Source organism: Labrus bergylta, chromosome 8 (genome assembly GCF_963930695.1).
Source record: "Labrus bergylta chromosome 8, fLabBer1.1, whole genome shotgun sequence".
Lineage (NCBI taxonomy): Eukaryota > Metazoa > Chordata > Actinopteri > Labriformes > Labridae > Labrus > Labrus bergylta.
This window is the reverse complement of record NC_089202.1, coordinates 11,393,752-11,405,323: the sequence shown is the minus strand read 5'-3', so window position 1 is coordinate 11,405,323 and position 11,572 is coordinate 11,393,752. Positions and strand designations below refer to the sequence as shown.

The 11,572-nt window shown below is 37.8% G+C and overlaps 2 protein-coding genes across 2 annotated transcripts; one reads left to right on the top strand and one right to left on the bottom strand.

Moving 5' to 3' along the window:
- The first annotated feature begins 5,094 nt into the window (after positions 1-5,094).
- On the top strand, positions 5,095-8,742 carry sgk2b (serum/glucocorticoid regulated kinase 2b). Its single transcript, XM_065957809.1, has 12 exons — positions 5,095-5,293; positions 5,680-5,755; positions 5,846-5,915; positions 6,029-6,054; positions 6,678-6,735; positions 6,832-6,915; positions 6,997-7,128; positions 7,395-7,507; positions 7,839-8,058; positions 8,147-8,302; positions 8,384-8,473; positions 8,553-8,742. The coding sequence occupies exons 1-12, from the start codon at positions 5,227-5,229 to the stop codon at positions 8,712-8,714; spliced, it is 1,254 nt and encodes a 417-aa protein (XP_065813881.1). The 5' UTR covers positions 5,095-5,226; the 3' UTR covers positions 8,715-8,742.
- Positions 8,733-11,288, bottom strand: LOC109990032 (putative transmembrane protein 244). The gene is made up of 6 exons (XM_020641984.3): positions 11,096-11,288; positions 10,677-10,762; positions 9,915-9,988; positions 9,711-9,836; positions 9,575-9,619; positions 8,733-9,385 (listed from the first exon to the last, which is right to left on the bottom strand). Exons 1-6 carry the CDS (start codon positions 11,126-11,128, stop codon positions 9,291-9,293), a joined length of 459 nt encoding a protein of 152 aa, XP_020497640.1. The 5' UTR covers positions 11,129-11,288; the 3' UTR covers positions 8,733-9,290.
- Between the last annotated feature and the right edge of the window lie 284 nt (positions 11,289-11,572).

Sequence of the window (11,572 nt, the reverse complement as noted above, 5' to 3'; positions counted from 1 at the left end):
TTCGCCGCGCGCGCTCCCCGAGAAATGCACGCTCAAGGAGGTAGCGTGCTCGCGCAAAGCGTAGGACATTAGAGCAATACAAAACAAAACATTAAAATGAGCCTTTATTAGATTGGCAGCCCATTCAATCCAAATTGACAGACAAATAAGTGCATTCAAAACACATAAAAAGAAGGACTTTATATTTATATTATATAATGCATTATAGAAAAACTATTCCTGCTCATTTACTGTAGTGGTCTATTTCAAGTAGTCAAAACTAATATTTATATTAAACTGTCCCCAGTGACTGATTCATATATTATAATGTTAACACTGGAGGTTGTAATTGAGTGGTTGATTGATTGATTGATTGATTGATTGATTGATTGATTGATTGATTGATTGATTGATTGATTCTCCTGCTCTCCAGATCAGTATTACTAGCACAGCCTTCTAACTGCCCTGTATATATTTGTATGTGTGTCTAGACGTGCGCTTCTGTATACATAGTATTTTCATTTTTATGTTTTATTTCTCTGATTGATTGATTGATTGATTGATGGAACTTTATTGTCAGAAAAAGTCTGAAATTGTACTTGTGTCACAGCAGCTCCATTCACAACACAAAATGAAGACAAATAAGATACAGAGATTCATACATCTGACACAACATTCAAACCCCTAACAAATATTCAGAGGCTCTCAGTGAATATTTGATCTGGGATTCAGCTCCATCATTCAATTTTAGTACTGACTGGTGTACAAAGGAGACCTTTGGTATGGCCTCATCATTGGACTCTTTATCTCAGGTTTGATTATAATAGTTCTCTGTTCAGAGTGTGGTTAGAGTGGGAGACAATGCTGTTATTCAGCTGTAACTTGTTTTTATTGCAGGCTAGTTATCAGAGTCTCTAGAGTGGCTGGCTAGCCTACAATATTTGAGCAGAGTAATAACATATAGCAAATGATTCATGGCAATTACAGCAAGAAGGTTTCCAGATACTTGTTTATCAGGACAGGGTACAACCCCCCAAAATACTGTTTGTTACATGAAAAAATAATCTGGACTAATTCTAGCCATGCTTTCTTGGAGGAAAATGTTATACTCAACATAGAATTAGAAAAACATTTCAGAACTAAAAAAACAAAAACCTTATATCTATACAGATTTATAAAGTGGTCTGTTGAATAAATGTACCACTTAAATGTGTCTGTTAAATTGATTAATATTTATCATTATTTCAAGTATTAATAATCAAGCATGCAGTACTGTTCCAAATTTGGTTAAGATTTGAAGCAGCTACATTTATTTGTACTTTAATTAATATTGAACCTGTTCATGATGTCATTAAGTGAAAGAGGTGAAAGACTTAAAGTAAACAGTGATGGTTATAACATTAAACTGAGAAGAAAGCAAAATCTTGTTAGAATTTTGGTGAATAAAACCTATTTGTTGTTCTTGTTCTTGTTGTTCTTGTTGTTCTTGTTGTTCTTCTTCTTCTTATTATTATTATTATTATTATTATCATTATTATTATTATCAATTTCGGTGAATCTGTTGATTATTTATTCAATTATTTAATGTTCCATATTGTCTAAAAAGTTTAATCTACCAGCATGTGTTCTCACCAGACCAGGGTGATGTCTTCAAAATATTTACAACAAATAGTGTAAAGCTAAAGGTTTTTACATATGAGAAGCTCCAACTCAAGAATGTTTAGCAGTTGTGCTAAGAAATAATTTAATTTATTCATCATTTGATTGATTGCACAGGGATTTCATCTATAATCTAAAGTAGATCAAGTTCAGTAAAATGTGCTTTTACCTGTTTATGGAACTTTTGGTTTGTGAGCCCTAATGGGTGTGAATGTTTTTATGTTACTTGAGCCGTTAACCAAATATAAATTTCTGTCACTATGTGATAGACAATAAAGTTTTTTGAATCTTGAATCTTGAAGTACCTTGAGCCTCCTCACTCAGTACCTCCTCAGATCAGGAGAAGCACCCCTGCATTTTAGGAAAGGAACATCCTTTTACTTTACTTATGTGATTGAGATCAAATATCCTTACAGACACATTTGATGGCAACATGATTTATGAAGACACAAATAGCAGGATAGAAATGTGTAAGTCTGCATCACAAACTCCGACTGGTTTACTGTCACCATCTACAGGATGGATGACGTACTACTGCTGTTATGTACTGACATGATTATGTTAACTTATTACAATAAAAGACCCAAAACTATTTTATTTTTTCACATCTATAACATGTCATTTAAAAAGCTGTTATAAATGTTCTAATATATTTATGATCATGTGTTTCCTTATTATTCCTGGCATTTACACATCGTAATGATATTGCTACCCAGAGGTTTAATTAGATCAATCTTAGATTAAGTACTCAGAGTTTTTATTGAAGTTTAAAAAAAGAAGTAAAACGACATTGTAAAATGGGAGTTAAAATTAGGTTTGGAGAATAATAGCTAGTTTGAAAGTACAGCTAGTAATTAGACTCAATGACAAAACATTATCCCTGTGTGTGGTATTATTACTAATGTTCTATCGCACAATTAGCATTGAAGTTATGTATGTTAAAGATGGAGCCTGACAGAATCTGTTGTAAGCTTAACCAGAGGTGGAAGAGTTACTTGTATATCTTTTACTTTGGTAAAAGTAGTTGTAGGGTAATGCTACAAATTGAAGTCATGCATTCAAGATGTCACTGAAGTGAAAAAGAAATAGCACCAGAAATATTTAATGAACCAAAAGTAAATGGCATTGTGCAGAATGGCCGCACAATGGCCGACGTTTTTTCTTCTTTATAATATTGGTTTGATTTAGGATTTTTTAAAATCTAGATAATGTTGATTTGTAGGTTATGTCCATCTATCTATATTTCTATCAGCTAGGCCATATGCTATTAGCTACCAAAAACAGAGAAACCTGACAGGGCCTTTGTATTGTGTAGTGTAGCTGGTGCCTAAAATCTTGCTGAAGTGGGTCTGAAATTAAACTGCTTTGGCACATCTTTTCCTAGGTGAACAAAAAATCTTTATGCATCTATGACTCCCAGATACTGGACTGCAGAAAAGTGGACTCCAGCTAAAACACATCTCTGAGTTTGAAGTATATTAATTGTAAGTGGGTGAAATGAGATGACTTAGATAAGAGGACTAATAAAGAAAGAGAAGAAGGCAATAGTGCTGATAATGAAGCTTTTTTTCTCCTGTTAGGTGTAGTCATTCATACAATCACAGCATATAATCTGTCCTGACTGGTGGGGTTTGACAGTATAATGGTGGGCCTCAGTACCCGTAGGAATGCTGTTACACTGTTTAGCTATGTTGTGTAGTGTTCAGTGCCCCATCTGTTGCATGCCAGCAGAAGCAAAACCAGACATGGCCAGTTCCTCTGTGGTGTCAGAGTGATGGGACATGAGATGTCAGACTGATCGGTCAGAGCAGAGACTAGTTCACTTTGGGGTGACAGGGGAAGATGAGGAGGGTGGTGGTGGTAGTGGGGGTGGGGGGTATCATGCCTCCACTGTAACAGACAGGAACCTCCCCCTGTTGCTGTCCGAGGATCGGCTTTCTGCAACAGTAACCAAGACACCTTGTACCAACTCTGCCCTGGACCCTCTGCTGCTCCAAATTTAGACACAGAGACACAGGGACAAACTGCACAGTATGTCCAATTCATCTCATTTACACCCTCGTAATACTGACTGTGATACCAAGGCACTTTTCTATCACTCATTCCCCGTTCACAGCAACACTACCCGTTCAAAGCAAGGTCATTTTGTACCCCTCGGTCCTTTTCTCAAGAATTTGTTTTCTGCTAACTGCGCCAGCCTAAAGATACTTTGTCTTTCTCATCAATGTATTATGTGATCATATGTTGTTATGAATATGTGCATATATTCAAATCCCCAACAGGATAATTTGATCTTGATAATGTCTGTGATATTCTGGCGCATATAAACTGCAGAGTTAAAGACAACAAGCCACTACAGTTTGATCATATATCACCATCATAAAAGTGGGTCTGTGGTTGTGACCTGATATTACTCATATGTGCAGAAGCCACATGAGACATGCAGAAACTATTTTGTCATGTGTTGGAATGCTATCATGATGAAATGTACACATGTAAGGTGACCTATTAACTATCCTTAGGCTCAAAAAGAAGCTGTGTGCTGCCGGTCTTTGGTCATCCAAAACAATTTGAGTTGTGTGCGTGACCCAAATAAATAAACAATCGTATGTAAAGTTCTTTAGATATGAACCTTGATTGATTACATCACAGATAGTATCACTAAAGGTCAGTGAGCTCATGAGTATACTGTTCCAATTTTCTTAGGGGGACATGAACTCTGTGCTACCTTCAAGGGCCAACAGACTTAAGACCTGAGGAACCCCACTTGTCCTGCATTACACTCTTTACTTATTAGTTAACTTTATTTAAAAAAATTCAGACCAATTGTCCTAAAAAAAAGGAAAAGATTTTAGCCCTCAGTACATTTTAACAGATTATTTTTATGACAACACATAATGATGTGTTGAAATAACATTGGCCCTAGCATAGTAGCCTACACTTACACTTGAATTTGAGTGGCCTATGTTATTTATGTATTTACTTGTATAAATGGGGACAGTGCACATGAACAAAAATACCAAAAAACTGTTTGGTTGTATGTTAAACAGTCAATCATAAAGTCATTTATCTTAACTTCTTGGACCTTAAGCTTTATTATTAAATTGAAACTACAAAAAAAGTTTGGAGGTGAAGATTTATGTAAGCACTGCTAATTACTCATAAACATCTAAAATGTGACAAGAAACCTCATGATTCTCTTTTGTCAAATGTCGAAAAGACTTGGAACTTATTGGCCTATAACAATGCATTTCACTTTCAAACACTTGTTACAATTAATGGTGTATATACGAAGTCTGCAATTTTAGGTATAACATTATAAAAAACCTTCATTTTGTGGTTGAAAAATGACTTCTGTTAACGAACTTACTTCACTTAGTTTTCCGCACACATTGTATCTTTGAAATCTCCGAGGGCACTTGAACGCAGCCTAACCCATGATAACTACAGCGGTCCTTGAACTGAGCACCAACCATAGGCTCCAACTTATGGCTCCAACGCGCTGAAACTTTTTGATATGCGATGCAGACTGTCACCTTTTAACAGGCTTCAGAGAGTTTCAAAGTTAGTCATTTAAAATTAATCCAGATGACCGTGACCCAAGATCGGCCGCTGACCTATGCCAAAATGAGGGGGCTTCTGTCTTTTTTCTCAGGTAAGTGCAGGTTTTCTTACTTTTTTTTTTTTTTTTTTTTACTCTATTACGTTTAACGTTAGGTGTTATGCTTATGAATCAGAGTAACCATAGCAACGTTGTAGAAAGTAGCCTTTAAAGCTTGCTTACAAAAAAATCCTTCAACGAGACAAACTGAGTTTCTATGAGAAAAAAAACTGAACCCAATACTATTAGACGATGGTGTATTGGAGAACCTTATCAAAGCTTGGAATGATAAAACATTCATCAACACTATATTACAAAATATTCTTAACTCTTGGTTTGTTTTGTTGAAGTCACCACTTCACCTATCTGGTGTCTAATGCTAAATACAGCTGTTGAACTCTTATGTAAGGGTCTAGTTAACCCCCCTGACCGTCTTACAGCTCTGCTCAAGGGGAAGAAAGTTGGCTTCAGTCAGTTCCTACACAAACTTGCTTCCAGTCAACAACTATGCAAACAGTAAGTAAGCAAAAATGTAGGATTTCAGTGTTTTACATTTGACTGAATCTGATGAAAACTGACAAACTGTTTTTGACCTCCTGTTTTAAGCCTGGACCCTCAGAAAATCATTCAAAGACAGAGGAGATGGAGGAGAGAGAGGGAGGAGAAAGACACAGAGGTGAGTCATTTAGTGGAGGACGTTTTTTAAAAGGCTGTTGCTGAGTGTTGACAGGAGATGAAACTAAATATGACCTCCTGACCTTGCTGCCTCTGTGTCTTTTCTCTCCTCAGCGCCAAGTGAACACAGAAACCTCACAGTAAGTTGTTTTCCTCAAACACCACAAAGTATTTCTTGACAGAAGAAAAACAAACGATTTTGCAGTTACTTCACATTAAGGACCAACTCTTTCCTACTTCTGCAAATGCTACTGTTTTCTTGAATTGCCTTTACTACAATTAATATTAATTAAGTAATTCTATTTCCTTAAACGCAAACCTTAGAGCAATTTATTCAAAAGAAAATAGTATTTTTTGCAGTTCAGCTGTTTTTTCTTCTTATATATTATTCTATGGGGGTCCCAGATCATCTGCTGTGGGCCTTTTTGAGCTTTTATTAAACAAATAGCAATGAATTAAATAAATAATTACTGACAAATAAGTTTTGTAGAGTGTAAAATACTGTTGAGCAGCGTCATGTCTGACTTTTCATTACAACACAAATCACTATGTGCATGGTAGGTTTTTTATTTCCGTGAGAAGACAAAATACATATGTAACAACAACTGCAGCTCTGTTACTGCTATCTAACTCTTTGATTATTTATGCACCGTGTGCTTTTTTTTTTTTTTTTACTATTTTGCTCTTTGCAGCTGTAAACTCTGGAAATGTGCCCGTTGTGGGATAAATGTTCATCTTATCTTATATGTCATGTGTTGAACAGGATGAAACCATCTGATTTTGACTACCTCAAAGTTATCGGCAAAGGAAGCTTTGGAAAGGTAGATGTTTTTGTTATTATAAATGATTGTACTTGTGCATGTAAGTGTGTTATTTGGGACAGTGTATGACTCAGCTCCTTCACACAAATGTTACAGGTGCTACTGGCAAAAGACAGAAAGCATGGAGGATACTATGCTGTGAAAGTGCTGCAGAAACAGATGATTGTCAAGAGAAAAGAGGTATCTTTCTATCTATTCATCTGTCTCGCTGTCTTCCTGTCTTTATCTGTCAGTCTGTCTGAATCTGTTGTGTCTCTTTAGCAGAGGCACGTGATGGTTGAGAGGAGTGTACTGATGAAGGGACTACAACATCCATTCCTGGTGGGGCTCCACTTTTCTTTCCAGACCTCAAACATGCTCTACTTTGTCCTGGATTACGTTAATGGAGGCGAGGTATGGGTAAAAAAAGTTATATATTTTTTCTTTGGCCTAACATTACTCTTTATGGATGGAAACAAAGTGAGAAATTAAATTAAATGTAGACATCTCTAGCATATTAACGACCAATTTTGTGACAGATTTCGTATGCCTACAACTTAGTTTTAGAGTCATTTAGTGATCACCAGTCAGCAAGCAAAAAAAATTGGAAGCAGTGTCTCTGTGTTGAATTTGTTGTCTTTGTGAAACAAGTTGATGTGACCTCAGCTTTTCATCCTCAGCTCTTCTACCATCTTCAAAGAGAAGGGTCCTTTCCTGAACCCAGAGCTGCCTTCTACGCTGCAGAGATGCTCATGGCGCTAGGCTACCTCCACTCTCTTGACATCGTTTATAGGTACAACAAAAACAAAGACACAGACACAAATATACAAGCCATTGTGAAGTAATCCTCCAAAATGTTTTTTTTCTCTCATCACTTGTTCCATTATTGACGCATGCAGTGAATCCCCAATGAAATGTTCACTTTAGTGAGAGCTCTGCATAAATAATCGCATCCCTAAAAACCACCATGTTCTCAGATGCCACATAAAAAAATCAAAAGGAAAGGCTACCAAGGTTAAAGTACACAAAACTGGAACAGAAATACCAGGATTAAGATAACACAAGCTTTTGCAATGCCTTGTAGAGCAATCCAACACTTTTATCCCATTTCTTACTCTTGACAGAGACCTGAAGCCGGAGAACATTCTGCTCGACAGTGGGGGTCATGTGATGCTGACGGACTTTGGCCTTTGTAAAGAAGGGGTGGCTACAGGTGGGATTATGCACACGTTCTGTGGGACTCCGGAGTACCTTGCTCCAGAGGTGCTACAAGGACAACCGTACAGTCCAGCAGTGGACTGGTGGGGCCTAGGCACTGTGCTGTTTGAGATGCTCTATGGAATGGTAAGTTCAGGGGTAGGAATCTCATTTTGATCATCATATTAACACTGCCATGTTACTTCATCTTCTCTTTTTTTTCTGCCTCTCCCAGCCTCCGTTTTACAGCCGGAATACGGCAGAGATGTTTGAGAACATACTTCACGCACCGCTTCAGCTGCGTATTGGGGTCTCTGATGCTGCCCGCTCACTTTTGGAAGGATTGCTGCAAAAAGATGTCAAAAACCGCTTAGGGGGGAGCGATGACCTTGTAAGTGCAGTTACAACAAAAAGGTTATGATGCATACAAACATCTGACTTCCATTGAAAACTGATTCCAATGTGTGTCTAGTTGGAGCTGCAGGATCATTCCTTCTTTGCATCAATCAACTGGGATGACCTCCTGGCCAAGAAAATAAGGCCCCCGTTCATCCCAAATGTGGTACGAATAATTCCGATTTTTTTTACTGCACCATAGACCTGAGTGTGTATTTTTTGTAATTGCACTCTCTCTTGTCCAGACCGGTCCATGTGATGTCAGCTACATAGATCCCGAGTTCACGTTACTGCCTGTCCCTGGCTCTGTGAATGAGAGGTGCAAGGCAGGCGGGACCAGCGAGGCCTTCCCAGGATTCTCCTTCATGAACCCTGTGGAGTACGTGTCATTCGAGCCAGTTTCATAACCACAAATCCTCTGGGAGCATGTTTGTTAAATTATTTATTTTTCATAAAATATTAAATCAAAGCCTTTTTTAAAAAACTTGTGCAACATTTTCTTAAACCAACACTGCAACGGTCTGTATGTTTCTGCTTACACACTCAATAGAAGTGTATCTAAGTAATTGCTGTTTTAGCATTAGTCCATCATTTGAAATAGGCTGGTTACTGTTTCACAAGTCCTACCTACCTCTATTTACTGAAAGGACACAACAATTAATATTCCATCTGGACCGTTACATTGTTAGAACTTTACATTTTACATCACATTTTATATATATTTACAGACTTGAATTGCAACTGTCCCATTTTGCTTTCACATTCACAGCTTACAGTGGTACTGCAGATACTTCACAGGGTGCCTTAAAAACCTGCATTGTGCATTATCGATCTTCTGGCATTTACATAAAATAGGATGCCAATCTGTTGGCAACACTCTAACACAAATTGGACCCAGCTCTGACTTCAGGTTTGATGGTGACAAGCTTCTTCTTTCTTTTCTTTTTTGTCCTCCTTACTTAAAACAAGCAGCTTTCTGTCTGTCAGTAGATGCTGAAGGATGCATAGCTCTGGTCACTTTGGCATGTGAAGTAAGCAATCAACTGACCATTGCAGATCATCAGAAACAAGCCGCTCCCTATTGAACAATAACCAAATAAAAATAATTAAAGTTGGAGCAATATCGTTGAGACTTATAACCTAAAAGTTGCAGGAGCGGATTAACAATTCTACAATTTATTTAGCAGACACTTTTGTCCAAAGCACCTTACATCTGAGCAGAAGTATAACACAAGCAAGGATCTAGAAGAGAGAAACATTAATTTACCTAAAGCCAGCCACCATTGCCAAACCATAGGGAACTCTAACATCACTGCAACAGAGAAATAAAATATTTGATTTCACAAAATATTGTAAAACGTGTAAGTACTTGTGTAGATGTATAGTTAGATTTTTCCACTCACCTAGGCTGGTGATCATTACATGGAGAAGGGTGACAGTGAGTGCGTAGTCCCAGACACGCCTCTTCACCACTGCAGCAAACAAAAGACCGCTGCAGAAGTAGGTGAGCTCCAAGGAGAGGAGGTTCACTGAAAAGAACCAACATAACAAAGTGACAAAAGTTCCTACCCATAGATAACAACATTGGCTTCATTTAGTGTGCTCACCCAAGTATTTGGAGTTTGACTCAGCAGGCTCAGTCTTAAAGTCGAATGGAATCAGCCCATCAAAGTGATGCAACCTGATTGAGGTTTTGATTGGAGAAAAATTTTAGAGAAGAAACTCATCACATGAAGACACAATTACTAAACACAAAAAAAGTGCATTTTGACAGAGTGCAAGAAATAGGACCAAGGAATATTGGAGCGACAAAGAAAGGCATTTTAGTATCTAAACAGTAATAAAAACAATTAGTACAGAGTATGTTACTGTGCATATGTTCACTTTGTAATAAATAATGAATAAAGAGAGGGGTAGAATATCAAGGATGAACAAAAGAATACATACAGCAGTTGCACATAGGAAAAAATATCGTGCATATGTTTAGAAATAAAAGCTTGGGATAGTTTATGATTACAAAATAGGTCATGTATATACAATATGGACAGTAGTATAAATTTGTCTATGAACTATATGTATGTATGTGTGTATACAATAAGAATGTATGGAAAGGTATAGTCATTATTAGTACCATGTTTTCAAAAGTTTGAATATCGATACATCTTTATTCTGACAGATACTTTCGCAGTTATTTATCTTTTTCACTTGCAATATAGTAATATGTCAATTCCAATAAAAAAAAAATCTGTATGTTCATATTGTTTAGGAGCCACCTGATCGTCAACCAGAAATGTCAGGAGAGACGATGCTTTGAACTGCTGGTTATGAGCGCGTGTGTGGCTGTGCGCATGCGTGTGAGATGTCCTCACCTGAAGGCACCGAAGCACACACTCCCGATAATGTAGAAAAGGGAGTAAAATATGAGCAGACACAGCAGCAGATTGAAGAGCACGGCCTGTCGGAAAAGAGTATTTCACAACACAGTAACTAATTCATACGGTGGACAACAGTGCATATGTACCACCTTAACGCAACATCACAGACACGAACTGCGTCTGCAGTCTCTCATATCTTAGGCTATCAGCTTGCCATGGGAGGGATGAGAGCTGTGGTAACGCATACATACAGCGACTCTCGTCTTCTGCACAATCTCACCGACTGTTTTATCTGTTGTGCATTATCTTCATTCTGGTATCAGGCATGGTTTTTCAACAGTCGACCCAGATTTACGGACTGACAGCCACTAAGAGGAACTGATCAGGCTACATAATAACACATCAACTCCTACCTTTGAGTCGACTGCTTTTCCTTTGAATGCCATCTCATGGTTTGTACTAAATGTTGTAGGCTATTGCACAATAATCCAAACTGCAGCACGATACAAGACCCCGTTAATCCCTCCACAAACTGGACTTCTCTCGCCATCTAGCGACGAACACAGGATAGGACCTCGCTGTTTCCACAGGCAAGCACTGAACTCAATTCACCTCGGTTTTAGGGCGGCCTTTGTTGACTAAAACACAGACACATCTCCCTGTGTACCTGTTAGTAAGAAACTTAACTCACATTCGTGACTTCTACAGCGGTTACACGAGAAGAGGGTGTGCCAATTTCATGAAAACTATGACTAAAAATGTCCCATTAAAATGTGCAGCTTTATTCTACCGGAGATACCACAAACCGCCCAATGTGGGAGGGAATAAAAAAAACTGCATGATAGCTGGCGATAAAATGAAAGAACATGAGTGTTAGGAACACCAGCGAA

Bases quoted from the DNA above. Each gene is read 5' to 3' on its own strand.
- sgk2b (XM_065957809.1), top strand. From the start codon at position 5,227: ATGACCGTGACCCAAGATCGGCCGCTGACCTATGCCAAAATGAGGGGG. The intron at 6,055-6,677 runs GTAAGTTGTTTT...TGTGTTGAACAG, and splicing joins GTGAACACAGAAACCTCACA to GATGAAACCATCTGATTTTG. The intron at 8,059-8,146 runs GTAAGTTCAGGG...TGCCTCTCCCAG, and splicing joins TTGAGATGCTCTATGGAATG to CCTCCGTTTTACAGCCGGAA.
- LOC109990032 (XM_020641984.3), bottom strand. From the start codon at position 11,128: ATGGCATTCAAAGGAAAAGCAGTCGACTCAAAG. The intron at 9,837-9,914 runs GTGAGCACACTA...GGTTCTTTTCAG, and splicing joins GTCAAACTCCAAATACTTGG to TGAACCTCCTCTCCTTGGAG. The intron at 9,386-9,574 runs GTAAATTAATGT...ATTGTTCAATAG, and splicing joins GCAATGGTGGCTGGCTTTAG to GGAGCGGCTTGTTTCTGATG.